General features: G+C 43.8%; 1 protein-coding gene across 5 annotated transcripts in view; it reads left to right on the forward strand.

The window, feature by feature from the left end:
* Positions 1-238: 238 nt before the first annotated feature.
* The window catches only part of LOC144947376 (uncharacterized), a 110,560-nt gene continuing 90,297 nt past the window's right edge, over positions 239-20,501 (forward strand). For 3 of the 5 annotated variants that reach the window (XM_078876658.1, XM_078876659.1, XM_078876660.1), the window contains exons 1-2: positions 239-679; positions 18,255-18,403. In XM_078876658.1, the coding sequence (XP_078732784.1) occupies positions 418-679; positions 18,255-18,403 (411 nt within the window). In that variant the 5' untranslated portion in view covers positions 239-417. The remainder of the gene's footprint in view (positions 680-18,254; positions 18,404-20,501) is intronic. The other 2 variants (XM_078876661.1, XM_078876662.1) reach the window with 2 other exon arrangements.

The raw sequence follows: 20,501 nt of genomic DNA on the forward strand, positions 1-20,501 counted from the left end.
GGGGAGTGGTCTGGGGGGGGAGTGGTCTGGGGGGGAGTGGTCTGGGGGGGGAGTGGTCTGGAGGGGAGTGGTCTGAGGGGGGAGTGGTCTGAGGGGGGTGGTTTGGGGGGGGAGTGGTCTGGGGGGGGGAGTGGTCTGGGGGGGAGTGGTCTGATGGGGGTGGTTTGGGGGGGGAGTGGTCTGGGGGGGGGGTTGGTCTGGGGGGAGAGTGGTCTGGGGGGGGGAGTGGTCTGGCGGGGGGGAGTGGTCTGGGGGGCGCGAGAGTGCTGTGTCGAAGAGTCGGTGCGCATCTCGACATTTTGTGTGCAGGCGCGGCGAGCGGCCGAAGATACATTACCCCTGCGCCCCCCCCCTCGCTAAAGGGAGCCCAATAGTAATATCAATGAGGCGGCTATCTTAACAACAACGAGGTGCACGATGTCGAAAGCGTCCTCGTCCGCCACGGCCACCGTTACTGGTAGGGCCATTTTCAATGCAGAGAAACAAAATGTCCACCGAAACCACGGCGGCGCTGGCTCATCTTCGTCTTGGCTTCCCTCTTCTGCTCCTGCTTCCTCTGCTGTTGCGGTTGACGCTGGCGGGAAGCCCGCAGACAAACAGAAACAACAAGAGAGGTTCCTTTCCCTTCCCTCCCTCACCCGGTTCCAGATTCCCAAGAAGTCCAAGGAAAGGAACGGAGGTACAGTACAGTACTTGTTTGCATTGTTAATATGTGCAGCTACAGTACTGCATACAAATACGGGTCATTCTCTGTACACTGCTGGATGCGAGTCCCATGGGAGATGTTTGAACGTACTGACCATAGTTCATGATGGTGGATCCGTACAAGTTGGTGAAGGGAAGGGGAACATCCCAGTGCTAGGCTGATGTAACGCGCCACTGATTTTAGCCGTGGCCGGGAATCGAACTTAGGGGCCAGGTTGTGCCAACCATTTGCGCCACGTCTCCACCTTGAAGATAATGGCGTGGCCGGAGGCCATCACAAGAAGTGGATTTAACATGGCTGGTGATTGGATGTTTATGATGCCATTATGCCAGGCCAATGAAGCAGGCGGTGGGGTATTATAATGGATTGTTTTTGCATCGGGTGAGGGTCATTGAGCGTGTTTACTGATTGAGGAGGCTCGTGAAAGGCGCTACTCTTGCAGTTGGGAGGCAGTCGCCCTCCAGCAACAACGCAGGATAAACGGAGCGACGCTCACAACAAAGAGCTTAGGACGTCGGTCGACTAACGCCGCTGCAAGTTGGCGAAGTGGGAAGTACAGGTGGTGCATCTCTACCAGCCAACTCGGTCAACCTATATCACCTGGGTTTCTGCCCTGTGACCTTCCAGCAGCGAGTGGCCTTCCATACTTCACGTGGCCTCAAGGTGCACCTAGCCTGGCACAATCGCTGTGGTTACGTCATCGTAACTTAGTGGCGAACTGTGGTTGTATCTGATATGTTTATGTACAGAGCTTTCTGTCAATCCACTGCTTTACGGATGCTCAGAATTTGTATTTATCCTGGAGGAATAATTTGAGCTATGAAGCGCTTTTTCACAGGTTTCCGATAGGGGCGGCTAAGCAAGTTACAACAACAAATAATACAAAAAAACACGCCGTGCGATTCGTGAGGATTGTTTGACCACACTGACCATACTTGACGCTGGTCAATGCAGGTTTGTGTAGGCGAGGAGCATAGATATGGGAGTACAGTGTAGGGACATGGCACAACAATGGATGTTGCTGCAATCGATGCCTTCTTGCTGCCTACCACGCAGCCCCACACAGGAGCCTATAACAACCATCCACTGTGCAGTTTGGTCGCCTATCAAAGCACCGTCCAGGCGGGGAGGGGGGTGGCGCCGCGGTTAACTCACTAGGCCAGGGGTCGGCAACCTGCGGCTCCGGAGCCGCATGCGGCTCTTTTGAACCTTGACCGCGGCTCCGGGGCGGATGCTAGCGAGGGGAGGAGGCGCACTGTGACACCTGCTCTGGCGTTGCCGCTGCTGACAGGTCGCCGTTCCGCTCCACACTGCCCGCCCGGTGACAGGCAATAACGTTGCCGTTGCTTTGTCACATGTTTGGAAGAAGTAAAAACCTTCCTGGGCAGCAAAGAGCTCACCTTTGCTGAGCTGGAACAGCCAGAGTGGCTGGAAAAATTACATTTTATGGTAGACATGACAGCACATCTAAACACGCTAAATACAACCCTTCAGGGGAAAGGAGGCACAGCCCTGCACATGCTGGAGGAGGTTTTGGCATTCGAGCGCAAGTTGACAGTGTTTGTCAAAGATTTACAGAGAGGTACACTGTCTCACTTTCCCTCTTTGAGAGAGTTCAAACAAAGTCATGATACGATAAATTTGGAATATTTCAAGTCTGCAATCACCACAATGCAAAGTTCGTTTGGGAAACGATTCTGTGAGTTCAGAGAGGAAAAAACGACATTATCCTTCCCTGTCACTCCCCTGGCGATCGATCCATCCCTATTGAATATGACTGCATTTGCAGGTGTAAGTCAACCTGATCTTGAGATGGAACTGGCCGATATAGCCGACAAAGATATATGGGTGTCCAAGTTCAAATGCTTGACCGCTACTCTTGAGGATGTTGCCCGTCAGAAGGCCATTCTGGCTCAGAATCATAAATGGAGTGATATTGAAAACCTTCCCAAACAGGACAAACTTGTATTCGAAACATGGAATGCCATCCCCAACACTTATATAAACATGAAAAAGTATGCATTTGGAGTCCTGTCGATCTTCGGCTCCACATATGTATGTGAGCAGGTCTTCTCCAACATGAACTATATTAAAAACAAACATCGATCACGCCTCACAGATGACAGCTTGCAAGCCTGTGTGAAAATGAAGGTGACGTCTTACAGCCCTGATGTGCAGACACTGTGCACTGAGGTTCAGGAGCAAAAATCCCATTAACCAGGTAATTTAGCTATTAATTTGCAAAAATATATTTTACATTGTTAAGTGAAAAAGTCCTTTTTTTATTCAGATTGACAGCTGACTGCACGATCCTGTATATAGCAATAAGGTAAGAAACAATATATACAGTGTTATATTTGTTTTAATAGTTGCAATGGTTTTGCGGCTCCCAGTTTATTTTTTCCTTCGGAAACGGGTCCAAGTGGCTCTTTATGTCTTAAAGGTTGCAGACCCCTGCACTAGGCTATGAACCCGGAGGACCGGAGTTCCACTCCCGGCCAACGGGTAACATCGGTGGCGAGTAAGAATTATCTGAACCGGTTCTGGGCCTCGCCTTCAACTCTCACTGACCTGCGTGGTGAAATACTGGTCAACCCCCCCACACCTTCACCTTACAGCGCGTGGAGGCCTTTATCCAACAGTGGATTAAAAGACGGCTTGTACAGTACAGTCAATTAACACAACCAGAAGATGTGTGCGTTTAATGCGCACATTGGGCATGCGGTACATGCTGCTTTATCACGAGTTTAAGACTGTCTAAAACGTAAAAGACTCTATATTTATGGTGTGGCATAACTGCACTTGAAGGGTGTCCGTGACCCAAGTATGATGCGACAACGCTTTTAATGTCATACGTAAACTCATGAATGGGCCCCCTTATTTTATCTGGCGTTCTCTTGCCAATGACAATCATAATAATTCTGCAGATTTAGTTTAACAGGCCTGACCCTGCTGATGAGACCCATAAGGTCGAAAACGTTCGAGAGTCGGTTTGCTTAAGTGCTGCTTGGTAAATTGGTCTGGAATGTCAAGAGGCTGACAGACTGAAGCTTATTTTTACACGCGTTTATTTAACTCACTCTGTTGTCGTTGTATCCTCAAATTTTGTGACTCAATTTTTACCCACTTCCCAATGTGGTATCGACTGCAAACTTAGTATACTTATGTCATACTGATGACAATACTATATTCTATCATCAAAAAAACATATTTTAAAACATTATTTTGTATATGTTATGCTTCAGCTTGGGTCTAATTTTCCATGGTAAACTGACGGCTGTAATTCACCACGGTCCCTTATGTTATGGCAAGCTTCGGGGCCACTTCCTGGAGTCGTGGAGTTCTTCCATTACTAGTACGGTACATTTCATTAAAGTGTGTTTTAAAACAGTTTTTTTTTAATATGACTTTTACGTGGAGACACAGTTGAGTTAAGTTGAATGGGCATATTTATTAACTGTCCACCCAAGCAGCATATGTATGTTGAACTTCTTTCGCACTGTACGTAGCCAAACGTAAATAAGTAAATCACAGTCAGGCAGGTCAACCTGTGGTGGAGTAAAGTGTGGGTGCTTCCCCATCTTCCAAGATTTATGGCGGGTGTGGACGAGTCGGCCAAAATGCACTCCAGCAAGACATTGCAGGGCTCACCCATTAATTTTCACCTTTTTAATTTATATTCATTATTTTTGTTATTTGTGACCCTAGTGAGTGGGAATGTAGGGTGTTTATGATTTAGTTTTTTTAGCAATGCTGTTGGTAACTGGTGAGTTCCGATGGAATGCCATTGATGCTACCACACCTTGTCATCACTTCCTTTTGCTAGATCCTGTTATTTCTTGCAAAGTTGACATCTGACCTCCAAGGATCATTCATTCAGTCTTGTCATCATCGTCACCGCCATCTGGATGTCAGTCTCATTGTTACACAGGTAATGTCTCATGACTGCCAACTGGCTTTCGGTCTTACCCTCATACAGGTGGCATTTCTTCGAAAGTCTACCCGTGCCGTCTCCTCATCATGACCATCTCAATGAAATCTCACTGGCATTCAAGTGCAGTTGTTGAAACAGGACCCTGTGGGGTGGGCTGGTAGGAACGAATAACCAAAGAATATAAACATAATGTATTATTACACTTGTTTAGCCAGGAAAGCCCCACTGAGTCTTAAAGGTTTTTGTTGGGTCCTGCCAAGTGTTTGCAGTAGGGGGCGATGTTGCTACACCGAATCGGACAATACGAAGGGAGAGTGTGAGGCCTAGTTCTAGGCTTTAGGCCTAGCTGTAGGCGTTAGGCCGCTGTGAGTTAATTGGTAATTTAAATGTTTTAATTATTTATGTAAAAGCTTTAAATGTAAATGTTTCTATTTAAAAACATCAGGGAATGTAACATTGTAAAACATTAACTCCCTTTCACACACGCGGGGGTACGATACGAAGGGAGAGGTTGAGGCCTACTTCTAGGCTTTAGGCCTAGCTGTAGGCTTTAGGCCGCCGTGAGTTAATTTTATAATTAAATGTTTTTATTATTTATGTTAAAGCTTTAAATTTAAATGTTTCTATTTAAAAGCATCAGGGAATGTAACATTGTTAAACATTAACTCCCTTGCACACACACGGGGGTACGATACGAAGGGAGAGTGATAGGCATAGTTCGATGCTTTAGGCCTAGCTGTAGGCTTTAGGGCGCTCTGAGTAAAATTTGAATTAAAAAGTTTTAATTATAAAATTTGAATTAAAAAGTTTTAATTAAAAGCTATCTCAGGGAATTATAAGGGAATGTTACACTTGTTTAGCCAGGAAAGCCTCATTAATTTAAATGTTTTAATTAAAAGCTATCTGAGGGAATTATAAGGGAATGTTACACTTGTTTAGCCAGGAAAGCATCACTGAGTCTAAAGGTTTTTGTAGGGTCATGCCAAGTGTTTGCAGTAGGGGGCGATGTTGCTACACGGTCGGACGGACGGTCGGACGGACGGACGATATAATCTATTGTAGGCTGGTCCACTTCGTTCCTACCAGTATAATGATAATGTAACATGGATTGTTCAGCAAGTGTTCTTTATTAAGGTGTTCTTTAACTTTTCATAGTGGAGTTTGTTCATTATTGCTCTTGTGATTATTTTCAAAATTTCATTCAGTTCTATTCTGCTTTACTGATTTTTTTGCCATATTTTATTTTTATGTATATAATTTTATTTTACTTTGTATGCTGTTATAGTTCCACATAATCTCACTGTGGCCTCTCCTGTTGCCATCATTCATATTTTAATTCTCCATTTCATGTGGCAGGCTTGTGCTTTGTTTTTGTATTATATATGTGCGGGTTGGTGAAGGCAAGAAGCACGGACAAGGGAGAAATCGAGTAAATTACTCTGGACTGCCCAGAACTTAACACTACTCTTGCCACCTTTGAAGCGTGAACTAGACTCGGCTCTTTGTAGCTTCCCAGACCATCTAAGTTCTGACATTGTACTCTCCTTCAAGGGTCAATGCTCCCTACCTTCAACCTGCACTTACCAACATGGCGAAGTATGGTCAAATAACCTCCCCCCCCCATGATCCACATGGTGCGGAGTGGCCCTCATCCAACTGTGGTTAGACAAATAGCTGCATGTGCACATAATCTGTGACATCAGTGCTTGATGTTGGGGAGAAATCGGTAATGATCAGGATGTCATCATAGCCCATGCCTTAGATGCCACCACACCATGGAAATGTTTAACTCCCCTCTGCCAGATCCCACAGCTGTTGCAGTCGAAACACGACCCCCATGATAATCCCTAGCAGTGTCCCACCATTCGCTCTGAGGTCTTCTCATTTGTCACCAGACTTTATGATGGCTATTCCAGACCCTGTCTTGGCAACCAGCACACGCGTCCTTCCCAACGCAATTAAATATACAACACTTACCTGCCAAGATTATTCTCAAGGACTTCTCCATTGCTTATCCTGTTTTGCGCCAAAATTCCGAGCATCTGCCACAAATGGGAACTTCTTTTTTGAACAGCTCAGTTTGGGTCCAACTTTGATACATACAGATCAAAGACAGTAATGAGTAGTACTTATGTAGTGACACAAATAGGGTCACTGTACTGTAGCGCCAGCCACTAATTATGGAGTGCCGCTGAGCACCGGCAACCTCCATCGGAGGCTTGAGGGACATGTGACCGGGAGTTGGGAGCTCCTGACTTGATACAGCAGGGGGCGTGGCCGAGGGCGGAGCGAGGCCACTTCCAGGGAAATAAAGGGGGAGACCCGAGAGGGATCGGGGCTCTTTTGTGGGGATCAACTCGAAGACGTCGCTTTTCGCTCCTCCTTCGCCGTGAAGTCTTAGCTGGGCAGCATGTGTGCAGACTGGCCCGTTTGTTCAGTTAACTCGGACGCACATAGCGAACAGTATAGCCACACCTAGCTATAGAATTCAAGTGTTAAGTTGGTTTTTTATTAAACGTGTTGCCTCCAAGCATAGTGTGTGCGCCTCTGCATTACAACACTACACTGAATTTCGATTTAAAGCTTTCGTGACTGCAGGGATTCATCTTCTTGGTTCTTTCGGTAAAGTCACGTAGAAGGAAAATAATAAAAATAAAACTATTAAATAATTCTCACGACGTTTCGGCCACAACGCAAGCAGCCGTCTTCAGGTGGAGAACAGGTCTGTCAAGTAGACAGAGTCTGAATGGCACGCCCCAGGCTTGGAGCGACTATTTATGCTGGGATGGAGGGGCGAAGAGCGCTTTGACAAAATAATTTGCATATCAAGAGGAATTTAGCATATTTATGGGAAATGCATATATGCGATTAGTGCTACTTGTGAAATGCATAGGAGGTTTGGCAAGGGGTTTAAAAGTCATTATGCCCATGCATTATGCAGGATTAGCAGTATCAAAGGGAGGGAGTAAGGGTAGAATTAATAAATGGAAGGAATGTTAATAATATGGCGCCGCAGCAACTAATATGCTTATTGACTATATATTGTCATATTACACTGTTTTATTCTACCCACTCAACTGTATTCCACACTGCTATATATTCACTATAAAATTACGATACTATATATTACCTTATACATTGTATTAAACATTACACTTTAATACTATTTATTATTATATAATATGCTATACACTATACCATTAACCGTCGCGTGAAAGGTACTAAGAGGAAGCAACGAAATATGTCAATGGGAGAGTGGCGGTGGGAAGCTTGCAGCGGAGCAAAGAATCCATTCCCTGCGGAGAGCATATCAAGAGGAATTTAGCATATTTATGGGAAATACAGGTATGCGATTAGTACTACTTGTGAAATGCGTAGGAGGATTGGCGAGGGGTTTAAAGTCATTATGCCCATGCATTATGCAGGATTAGCAGTATCAAAGGGAGGGAGTAAGGTTAGAATTAATAAAGGGAAGGAATGTTAATAATATGGCGCCGCAGCAACTAATATGCTTTTAGACTATACATTGTAATATTACACTATGTATTATTCTACCCACCCAACTGTATACCAAACTGCTGTATATTCACTATACAATTACGATACTATATATTATCTTATACATTGTATTAAACATTACACTTTAATACTATTTATTATTATACAATATGCTATACACTATACCATTGACCGTCGCGTGAAAGGTACTAAGAGGAAGCAACGAAATATGTCAATGGGAGAGTGGTGATAGGAAGCTTGCAGCAGAGCAAAGAATCCATTCCCTGCGGAGAATACAAGATATATAGTCAATGTCAGTGAGTGGACTGCGGTCTGAAAGTCACCGTAAACGTGAACACAATCAGTTAAGATCCGAAATGGTTTATTACATCCTTCCAATGATTGCTGAGCCAGAATCCATCTTCTCGGTTGAAATTGTCTCTGTGTTTGTATATGTGGATCACCTCATGGACGAATCTCTCGTGGTAGCCGGATGGCTTGCAGAGAACCTCTGTTTTGGAGAAGTCAATATCATGTGAGCCCACTGAATTGTAACAGTGATCTGCCACGGCTGAGGTGTTTGTCCTACCGTGTTTCAAGTCTGCTTTATGTTCACGGATGCGGTCCGAGACATGTCGTTTGGTTTCTCCAATGTAACTGCTACCACAGAGGCAACTTAGTTTGTAAACGCCAGGGTACTGTATGTCTGGAACCACGTCTTTTACAGACGGGACCAGATCACGGATTTTAGGTACTGTGTTGATTCGGACCTGGATCTTGTGTTTTTCCAGGATTTTGGAGATCTTTTTTGTGACCCCAGCAATGTAGGGTAAGGTGATGGTTTTGAAAGGCTCCTCAACAGGATCCTTCTTGGTGGTTGGAGTGATGGCTTTACGGATTGTGTAGTCGGAGTAACCATTAGCCTTAAGAGCTTGGCGTACGTGTTTGAGTTCACTGGCAATGTGTTCCTGGTCGGAGATGCATTGGGCTCTATGGTATAGAGTCTTGATGAGGGAATTCTTCTGGGATGGATGGTGGTGGGAATCCGGTTTTAGGTAAGCATCCGTATGGGTGGCTTTCCTGTAGACAGTGGCTCATTGAACCATCAGGTCTCCTTTTAATTAGGACATCCAAAAAGGGTAGCTTGCCATCTTTTTCGACTTCCATGGTGAATCTGATGGCTGGGTGTATGAAACGTCGTGAGAATTATTTTATTATGTTTTATTTTTATTATTTTCCTTCTACGTGACTTTACCGAAAGAACCAAGAAGATGAACACTACACTGGTGTCAGAAGTTATTATACTCATACACCCATGGTGTTGTCATCAGGGTTATTGTGACAAGCTGTTCTAACCACAATGGCTGACAAGAATATTAGTAAACTTTATCCCTGTGTATTCTCCACAGCATGGCTGACAAGTATAATTGCTGACAAGAATAATAGTAAACTTTACCCCCGTGTATTCTCTACAGCATAGTCTGTGAACGCTGCAGTGACATATTTTGATGAAAATAAAAGATACAGTCAGTCAAGAGTTGGCCAAGTGCTTCATCTGCTCATGATTAAACTCGGTTCTCATGTTTAGTGATTTGATCGTCTGAGCCCGGTCACCAATGACTGCACGAAAAATAATTATATTGGCTGTATTCCAGCTCTCAGGATTACCATTGGTTTGCCTGTTGTGTGACGAACATCTCATTAGACTATCATTAGTTCAGATATCACTGGTTACTGATGTTAGCTGTAACTTGGAATGAAACTAATTTTTTTGTTGTCTCTCTCTCTTGTTGTCTCTCTCTGCTTGTGTATCGGCCTTCGTGTCTGTGTCTTTCAAATTTCACACTTAACTTCTAATTTAGCAATCTTTGGAAGAACGTAATCAACCAGGCTATGCTTTAATTGTGTGTTAACCGACCCTCTGTGTTGTATTGCATTACATTTCAAAATTTTGCTAGGTTTATTTGATTTAGTGTACTCTCTCTGTCTCCACTCGTGTCGTTCTTATGTTCTGCTCTCTCTGTGTGTCTCGGCTGTTGTCCCTCTCCCTCTCTGCTTTTGTCTGTTTTTCGTGTTTGCGTCTTGTCTATCATTATAATTTCACACTTAACTTCTAACTTAGCAATCTTTGCAAAAACGTAATCAACCAGTCTATGCGTTAATTGTGTGTTGACCGACTCTCTGTGTTGCATTACATTACATTTCGAAATTTTGCTAGACAATTTAATTCAGTGTGTCTCTCTCCCTGTCTCATTTTTTCCAAGCTTTTGCAGCGTGCCACTCATTGACATACTAATTTCTCTAACCCGTCCCTCTCTCTCCGCCCCCACCCTCTCTCTCCGCCCCCACCCCCTCTCTCTATTTAAGGCCTCGACACAGAGGCGTGGTTTCTGTGTGCCTATGTATGTGTCTATATGTATCTCTGTGATATCTGTCTCTACTTATATGTCTGTCTATATGTCTCTGGTTCTGTGTTTTATCTCTCTCTCAAATTTAGCATTCTCAGGAAGAACGTAATCAACCAGGTTGGGTGTTGACTGTTATGTTATCCGACTCTCTGTTGTATTACATTACATTTCTAAGTATACTAGATTTGTTTCTATCAGTCCCTCCAGAAAAACGCGGAGTTTTTTGGTGATTATTGCGGGCAAAAATCGTTGATTATGCGGCACGTTTTCTTAAAAAATGCGATGGAATATGCGGGATATTTATGCAATTTTATGCGATTAAATTGCGGGAACTTGCAAAAATTGCGGGAACTTGCAAAAACTGCGGTTTGATGAAAAAGAGAAAAAAAAGTGATTCCCCAACACCCTATTCACTAGGCTACTACTTTAATGTAAAGAGTCATTTCTTATTACTTCCTATGATAAGCAAGCATACTACATCACAGAAAGTGCTGGGAATATTTAAGTTCTCATCTTGTTTTATTTCAGACCTTAACAAACAGATGGCTCAAACTTACAAAACATTGAGTCGATCAAGTTCTGTAGCTTTACAAAATGAATATGCTACAACTTATGTAAAAAATTAATAAATAAAATATTAAAAAATAAAATGTGTGCTTCCTGTTTTACAGAGGTAGCTATACAAAACAGACATCTTCTGTTAAAATAAGTGTTTTCAGTGCACAGTAACGTAAGCAATACAGTAACAGTACAGTCTTACAGTAATGTAAATTTACATACTACTAACAAAAAAGTGCAATCTTACAACTGTAAAGTTGCATAATCTCCTGAATAAAACTAACTACGTAGCCTCTAACACTGGCCAATCATTCACCATCCTCATCCTCCATCCCCTCTCCCTCAGTGTCCATCTCCTCCCCCTCCACCATCTCCTCCCTCTCAAATGCTCCACTGCGGACTCGTTGGTTATGGTAAAGGAAGACCAAGGCTTTGAGGTTTTGGTTGGTAGTTGATCTTCTTCGGTTAGACAACACTAGTTTGTAGATGCTGTTGCTGCGTTCAGCATCAGCTGAGTTTGAGACAGCATCTTTGTACCGCTTGGCCAAGGAACTCAGCACAGGAAGTCTCTCCTGTAGGCCATCCCAAAACACATCCAAATCCACCACGCCGAATGGTGCAGCTCTGAGTGCTGCTGGACCAAGAGTCTTGAAGTAAGAATCAAATTCATCACCCTGCACTTCAGTGAAACCTGGAATGGCCTTGTAGCTTGCTACGGAGTCATCTAGGAATGCAATGTGGCGAGGGTCAAACACCCTAACCTCCTGGAGAAACTCAATGGCTGGCTGCCCATGTGACATGTACTTGGTGAGCTTTTCTTCAGCGTTTTCATATGCCTGACCAACTGTGCAGAGGATCTGTGTCTTTGTGGTGTAAGGTAAGTTAAACCCTTCAAAGTATTCGGCACACGCCTCATACTGCAGCTCTTTGTTGGCAGCAAAGACCACCTGCAGAGCCTCCAGATAAGTGAAGATCTTTGTGGTCACAGGACGTCTGCTCTGGAAGATATCGAGAAGACTTAGGAAGCGTTTGCACTTGTCAGCCATGATGTTGATCTGGACATTCAGGGACTGAGCTAGGTCTTGGTCTTGAAGCATCTCGTGGAGTCTCTCCACAGACTGTGGAGCACTTCTGCTACACACCTATAAAAACACAAATAGAAAGAAAGGAATTAGGTCAAACATACAATATGTTCAATGCAATTAATTGTTTTACTTTGATCTTACTAAACTATTCATGTTTGTATGTGCAAAGGGGGTTAACTGATGAAGAAAAGGAAGTGTTAATTGTATTGAGGAATTATGTGAAGGAAGTTTTTACCTCGATTTCCATCTCTATGAACTCCTTGTACAGTCCAAAGTGCTGTGCGTGGTACTGCACTGCAGAGAACCAGGAGTTCCAGCGTGTTGCACAGGGGTTTGGAGGCATGACCGCCTTTTTTCTAGGCAGCTTGTTTTACAAGAAGCAGAGGTATCTTCTCTTGCGTGATCCAGCATTGAAGAACATCTGGGAGAAACTTAGCATGAAGCTGTTCAACTGAACAAAAGGTTTGCGGAAGGCATTGCCAATGAGATTCATTGTGTGTGCCATGCATGTGATGTGTATCGAGTTGGGGGAACAACGACTGCAGAGCTGCTGTGAATGCCTTCTTCATGTAGGCTGCATTATCAGTGTCGAACACATTCACATCCTCGTTGTTAATGCTGTATTCTTGAAGGCACCTTACGACAGACATGGATACAGTGGAATGATTGCATTGCTCAAGGAAAACAGTATCTGCAAGGTAGGCCAAGATCCTCCCAGAATGATCCTTCTCAAGTGGTGCAAGGAGGATATTCAGGACACATCTCCCCTCGACATCTGGAGTCTCATCAAATATCACAGCAAGAGGTTTTCTGGCAAGAAGTGTCTTCAGCTCTTTTTCCTTCTCATATACTGCTCCCAAGTACATATCTTGAAGCTGGTGAAACCCTGGAATGGCGCCGCCATTGATGACTTTCTCATTCAGAAATTTCCTCAGTGCAGGGTGGTCAGTCTTAGACAGTGGGATGTTGATGGCAGTGCAGGTGGCAACCCAGGTTTCACAAATCTACAAACAGAAACATACTTTTGTATCATTGGGCTGTATTACACACACACAAAGTCCAGTGTAACCTACAGAAAACTGCTGTATAAAACTGAATCATTTACAGTAAGCCTTTCACAGAACAGTAGTGTTTCTGCAAATAAAACATAATTCTTTCATGCCAAAATCAATCATCTTGCATGGGAAATTACACTACTGTTAGTCTATCTAACCCTAACGTTAACTTACATCCACACACAACATACTTGGAAATCTCATTCACACACACCTCTCTCTGTTTCAATTTAACTATCAGCCTTTTCATAATTTTACAAGCTTTAATCTAATAGGCTACTGACCTTGATTCTTTCAGCCCTAGCAACTGTTTTGGAAGTTGACGCCTCGGTGTAGGTGAGCTGCTTCATCTTGGCTGATTCCGCTGCTGCTTTAACCATCCTCGAATGTTTGTCGGTTGCAAAGTGACTGTCCAGCGTCGACTTCCGCCTGTGGTCCAACACGCAGTTGCACGGAGTGCAAAATAATTTGCCCCCACTGTCATGTAACACACTGGGAAACTGCTTTGCGCGGTCTTTTGCGCTTATGTTTGTTGGCAAATGAGAAAGATTTGCGGGCTTCATCATGGTTTCATTGGCATCGCGGGGTTTGCAGCTTTTCAATGATGTCGCGTAATGAGTGACATCACTTCATAATGTTCCCATGGCAACAGGGGAAATGGCTGCACTTGTGTGAAGTAAACGCAACATTTTTCAACTTTCTGCTAAGATATATGTGACTTTTTGCACCGAAAATGCGGGGATTATGAAATCATGCAAGCCCGCATATTTTGCGCGCGGAAATCTGCAATTTATGCGGCGAAAGTGCGGCGTATTTGAAAAAACGCGCCCCCCGCATAAATATGCGGACTTTGGCTGATTTTGCATGGAATCATGCGATCGCATAATCGCGTTTTTCTGGAGGGACTGTTCTATTTCATTTATACATGATTATGATTGCTTGTGTTGCAATCGAAACGTCGTATGCTAGTTTTTAATTTATTATTTTCTCTTTATACATGACTTTACCGAAAGAACCAAAGAGTAATTCCTGCAGTCACGAAAGCTCCAAATTAAGAATGAAACTCAGGTCAGTGGGTTAATGGATCATTGTGCTAACTATCACCATTATTAATAATTAATTTTCATTAATAATGATAGCATGCATTAACGTCAATAATTAATTGACGTTAATGCATACGTCAATAATTCATTATTCATGAGACCGAGAGGTGGCAATAGTATAGTCCATGTCTACTGAATCTTTGCTATCTTACCTATAAATGACACTTTCTTTTTGTGTATGTCTGTGTGTTTGTTTGTCTGTCTGCGCGGGTACCTTGTGACTTTTTTAACTGGCAAACTGTGGGGTTTACGTTTCTAAAAAGTACCCAGATACCACGCAATATGCCCCGGGACGAAAAAGCGCTATTCGTATTGCCCATCCGTCAAGTTTAAAGTAATTAACAATTTATTATTGTTATATTACTACGCTGAGGGCGGCGCCAAAGCACACATCTGAGCATGCGCCAGAACGCTGATTCGGTGGGTGCGGGGAAAAATCATTCGCATTCAAAATGCAAAAAAAACAACGCTGAGATAAATTTTTCAGTGTGATGACCCCCCCCCACCCCAATGTGTGCAGTTACTACTATAGAGTCGGTAGATACTACTATAGTTCATAGATATTTCGACTGTAGAGTGGTCGGGGGGGATGGTGGGGGGGGGATTAGCAGCCCAGCCCCAACCAGCCAAAGTGCCACCTCGGTCGGCTGGGAAATCTAGCCGAGGCCGGCGACACTCCACGGGACTAGGCCTCTGCATGGCACTCTGTATCAATCGTAGCTACTCCTATAGAGTCAATATATACTATTATAGAGTCTGTATATACGACTATAGAGTCGGTAGATACTACTGTAGAGTTAGTAGATACTGCTATACAGTTAGTAGATAGTGCTATAGAGTGGATAAATACTATTATAAAGTCGGTAGATACTACAGTCAGTAGGTACTACTATAGTTGGTATATACTGCTATCAAGTCGCTAGAAAGTACTATAGCGTTAGTAGATACTACTATAGTCAGTATAAACTATTGTAGAGTTATTAGATACTACTGTAGTGACATAGAATACATAATGTACAGTGAGGGAAAAAAGTATTTGATCACCTGCTGATTTTGTACGTTTGCCCACTGACAAAAAAATGATCAGTCTATAATTTTAATGGTAGGTTTATTTGAACAGTGAGAGACAGAATAACAACGACAAAAATCCAGAAAAACGCATGTCAAAAATTTTATGAATTGATTTGCATTTTAATGAGGGAAATAAGTATTTGACCCCTCTGCAAAACATGACTTAGTACTTGGTGGCAAAACCCTTGTTGGCAATCACAGAGGTCAGACGTTTCTTGTAGTTGGCCACCAGGTTTGCACACATCTCAGGAGGGATTTTGTCCCACTCCCCTTGGCAGATCTTCTCCAAGTCATTAAGGTTTCGAGGCTGATGTTTGGCAACTCGAACCTTCAGATCCCTCCACAGATTTTTTATGGGATTAAGGTCTGGAGACTGGCTAGGCCACTCCAGGACCTTAATGTGCTTCTTCTTGAGCCACTGCTTTGTTGCCTTGGCCGTGTGTGTTTTGGGTCATTGTCATGCTGGAATACTCATCCACGACCCATTTTCAATGCCCTGGCTGAGGGAAGGAGGTTCTCACCCAATATTTGACGGTACATGGCCCCGTCCATCGTCCCTTTGATGCGGTGAAGTTGTCCTGTCCCCTTAGCAGAAAAACACCCCCAAAGCATAATGTTTCCACCTCCGTGTTTGACGGTGGGGATGGTGTTCTTGGGGTCATAGGTAGCATTCCTCCTCCTCCAAACACGGCGAGTTGAGTTGATGCCAAAGAGCTCCATTTTGGTCTCATCTGACGACAACACTTTCACCCAGTTGTCCTCTGAATCATTCAGATGTTCATTCGCAAACTTCAGACGGGCATGTATATGTGCTTTCTTGAGCAGGGGGACCTTGCGGGCGCTGCAGGATTTCAGTCCTTCACGGCGTAGTGTGATACCAACTGTTTTATTGGTGACTATTGTCCCAGCTGCCTTGAGATCATTGACAAGAACCTCCTGTGTAGTTCTGGGCTGATTCCTCACCGTTCTCATGATCATTGCAACTCCACGAGGCGAGATCTTGCATGGAGGCCCAGGCCGAGGGAGATTGACAGTTCTTTTGTGTTTCTTCCATTTGCGAATAATCGCACCAACTGTTGTCACCTTCTCACCAAGCTGCTTGGCGATGGTCTTATAGCCCATTCCAGCCTTGTGTAGGTCTACAATCGTGTCCCCGACATCCTTGGAGAGCTCTTTGGTCTTGGCCATGGTGGAGAGTTTGGAATCTGATTGATTGATTGCTTCTGTGAACAGGTGTCTTTTATACAGGTAACAAGCTGAGATTAGGAGCACTCCCTTTAAGAGTGTGCTCTTAATCTCAGCTTGTTACCTGTATAAAAGACACCTGGGAGCCAGAAATCTTTCTGATTGAGAGGGGGTCAAATACTTATTTCCCTATATTAAAATGCAAATCAATTTATAACATTTTTGACATGCGTTTTTCTGGATTTTGTTATTCTGTCTCTCACTGTTCAAATAACCCTACCATTAAAATTATAGACTGATCATTTCTTTGTCAGTGGGCAAACGTACAAAATCAGCAGGGGATCAAATACTTTTTTCCCTCACTGTAACAGTATAGTGCTGGCTGCTGGCGGGGAAGGGGATCTGCGGCTTAACGTCAGCAGGCCAGGTGATAAGCCACAGGGGATATCTGGGGGAAAGGTTACAGAAGGGGCACAGGGGGAAACCCCAGGGAACCCGCTGGTAGGTTCTAGAGAGGGTGTGGCCGGGTGCGGAGCGAGGCCACGCTGGGAGTATGAAAGGGGGCCCTGAGCGAGAGCTCGGGTCTATCTTTTGGAGTGGGATCCCCGTCGTGCTGTTGAAGATCGTCGCCATTGTCGCTGTCGTCTCGTCGCCATCGTCACTGTCATCTTCACTCGATATTGCGCTGCAAGACCATAGTTCCATGAGGGGGCATGACTAGAGGCAGAGCCTAGCTCCGCCGGGGGAAATATAAGCAGGGGCAGGGGAGGACTCGTGGTCCGCCACCGACCACGTGGCGGGTTCTCCAGTGAAGCTCGCCTCCCCAGTGAAGCTCGCCTCTTCTCTCCGGCACGCCGCCAGCCAACGGCGAGACCGGGGGAGCAGAGCGAACCTCGCTGGTGGACCAGAGAGACTCCTCGTCCATGGCGTTGTGAGAAGGGAAATTACCCGGAGAGGGAAGGAGAGGAGCTGTGCAGTACTACAGTTAATAAAGAAGCACCCTTGCAACAATCGGTGTGGAAGTCGTTTATTACGTATGTATATGTTATGTTTTTAAGATACGTTTTCAAATATATATTTCCTCCAGGCAACGTCGGGTACTTCCCACTAGTGTTTTATAAACCCGCTTGTAGAGAGCTGGATGGATTGTATCATCATGAGACGAGAGATGGCGATGGCTTGGGGAAGGCCTTCATCAAGCAGCAAATTGATTATGGTTACTACTGATGATGACGGTGATCTATATCTCTTACTAATATAATAACATTCCAGCCATGTATTTGTGTGCGCCTCTACATCTTTTGAAATGTCCCACTCGGTGATTAATGAGCGCCATGCAGTTTGAATATTCGTTCGTGTGTCACATGTTATATTGATTACAAATTTGCTTTATTCATGAAAAACTATTTGTTTTTGCCTGTGCTCCCTTTACGCCATGACATCTCTGAGCGCTTTAGACATGCTTAGCAACTTACATCTCATCTCAAACATTTTGAAATGTGGACCCACATTGGCACCTGTCCCTGTGGGCACAAGCTGACTGGGCGCCTGGTTTGCCAAAGGGCATTAGTCTTATTAGGCATTGGATTTGGTTATCGATTCTGTGACTTGGTTTAATTCTGTTTTAATTTTCTGCTTGTTTGCCTTTCAGGGTTGTTACGTCCCGTGTCTACCACCTCCAGGGAATTCAACCGTGAGATTTTGCCTGTCATCCAAAAGGCCTATCTTTACCCGGACTCCATGAGATATTTTAAATATACCGACGTTTGGCTTGTACAGAACAAAAAGCTTCTAGTAGAGGTAAGCATTAACGTATTGTTTATGCTGCCAACTGATATATTAGAGGTTGGTTTGGTATTTTGCAGTGTCCTTGACATGAGGTCAGTGGGTATATAACACAGGAAGTTCCAGTTACATTCCTGTCATGAACAGTAACTTGATGTTTTCCTCGCTCTATGCGGTGGCAGTGGTAGGCAGCGGTAGTAGACGTTTTCCAAAAAAATTGCGCACGAATCTAAAACTGCGCGAGGTGACGCTGCCTGCCGAGTAGCACACACAGTACACACACAATGTTGTCGCACATCCGACCGCATAGCTAGATACAAAGTGAAATTCAGGCTGCTTACAGCAAATTTTGGGGACAAATAGGTTGGCCGCATAGACGCAAAATCACACAAACCGAACTCGTAAGAAGAGAGGAAAACCTGTACTATAATATTTGCTGTGAAGAAGGCCCATTGCCCGAGGCATCGCCGATTTTATATATTCTTAATTTTCAGGTCTGTATTAGTGATGACTGTGAGGTTTTTGGTTTTAGGAATTGTGCTAGTGCACCACTTCCATCGGAGCATCGGCAAGTAAATTCAGGTAATACTGGATTGTGCGTTCCAGAATATCTTCGGTGTTTTCAGTGTTTACAATGATACAGAATTGTATCAAAATAACATTACAATAAGAATCAGAATAGTTATTTATACTGGAGGAATCCGATGAGCTGCAAAGCTCTTTTTCACAGATGTCCAGGTGGGACGGGTAAGAATGTTACAACAACAAACAATACAAAACCATTATAGTAGTGCAAACAAGAAAGGTAAACAAATCAACCAAACACATACAAATATAACTAAACCATCCCCATTCTATCAGACAAAATCCACTGAGGTATTAACTTATGTTTCAAAAATCGACCTGGCCACAAATGATAGCTCAACGGAGTGGCTTATCATTTGGACATTTATAGCAGCAAAATAATCTAAATAGTCTAAACGCATGTGTCTAAATGGGGAGGGAAAAACCAGAGGACCCAGGGAAAAAATCTATGCGACCACGGGGAGAACATGCAAACTCCAAATATACAGGTGTGAGGGTCAGAATCGAACCCCCGACCTCCTGCATACCAGGCGAGGAAGATAACATCTCACCATGTTGGCAGCCCCCTTAAATAATTAATTAACGTTTTTCAGTTTAAATTGCATCATCCATTCCAAAGCTGCAATGATGTAATGGTTAGCACACTGGACTTGCATTCCAAGGGTCACCCGTTCTATCTCCTGGTATGGCAGTTGAAACAATGGCGCAGGTATCATATATCTCCTGCCCACTTCTATCCGCTCAGCAGTGTATCAATGAGTTCACCACAGTTAGTCGATGGGCAGGTCTTGTATGATGATGTAAAATTTGGGTACTTGCACCTCTTCCGGGAGACGTTTGGTAAGCGCGGAAGAGTAGCCCCAGAGCGGGCTCTCTAGGGCTCTGTCTCGGTGAGGTCCTTCTGCCATCAGTGGTGTAAGCAAACAATTGCAGGGCTGCACCTTTTGTACCATTTTCTAAGATTGTAATGGAATATATTTGGTGTTCATGGTAAATTGCAGAGGGCTTTGCTCTGAAAATGAACATACCAGGTTATTCCACCCCAAGAATTAGCTCGGTAATTTAAGGACATGCTATAATTGGGCATGCATATCTGTATGTTGAACTTCTTTCGCACCATACGTAGACAACCGTGCTAATTAACGTCAATTTAAATTGTTCACAATCGTATGTTTGTTGGGGTCTTAATACATGTTAATGTTTTTTTCCAGTGCATTTAAGTCAAACGTATCCAAGGCTTCAGAATTTAAAAACCAATACGGTGCAGTAAAATTCGAATTATCTATCCCCTATTAGCCAGAATTTGTATTAAGCCAGAGCATGCATGCCGGCATAAACATACATCAGTCACGAATATTAAATGAAAGAAAATAATTGATATGATTATTTAGAACTTTCGTGACTGCAGGAATTATTATTTGTTTCTTTCGGTTAAGTCACGTCTAAAGATAAAATAATAAATTAAATTAAATAATAGAATACGACGTTTCGATTGCAACACAAGCAATCATCATCAGGTATAATGAAA

This window comes from Lampetra fluviatilis, chromosome 44, assembly GCF_964198595.1.
Source record: "Lampetra fluviatilis chromosome 44, kcLamFluv1.1, whole genome shotgun sequence".
NCBI lineage: Eukaryota > Metazoa > Chordata > Hyperoartia > Petromyzontiformes > Petromyzontidae > Lampetra > Lampetra fluviatilis.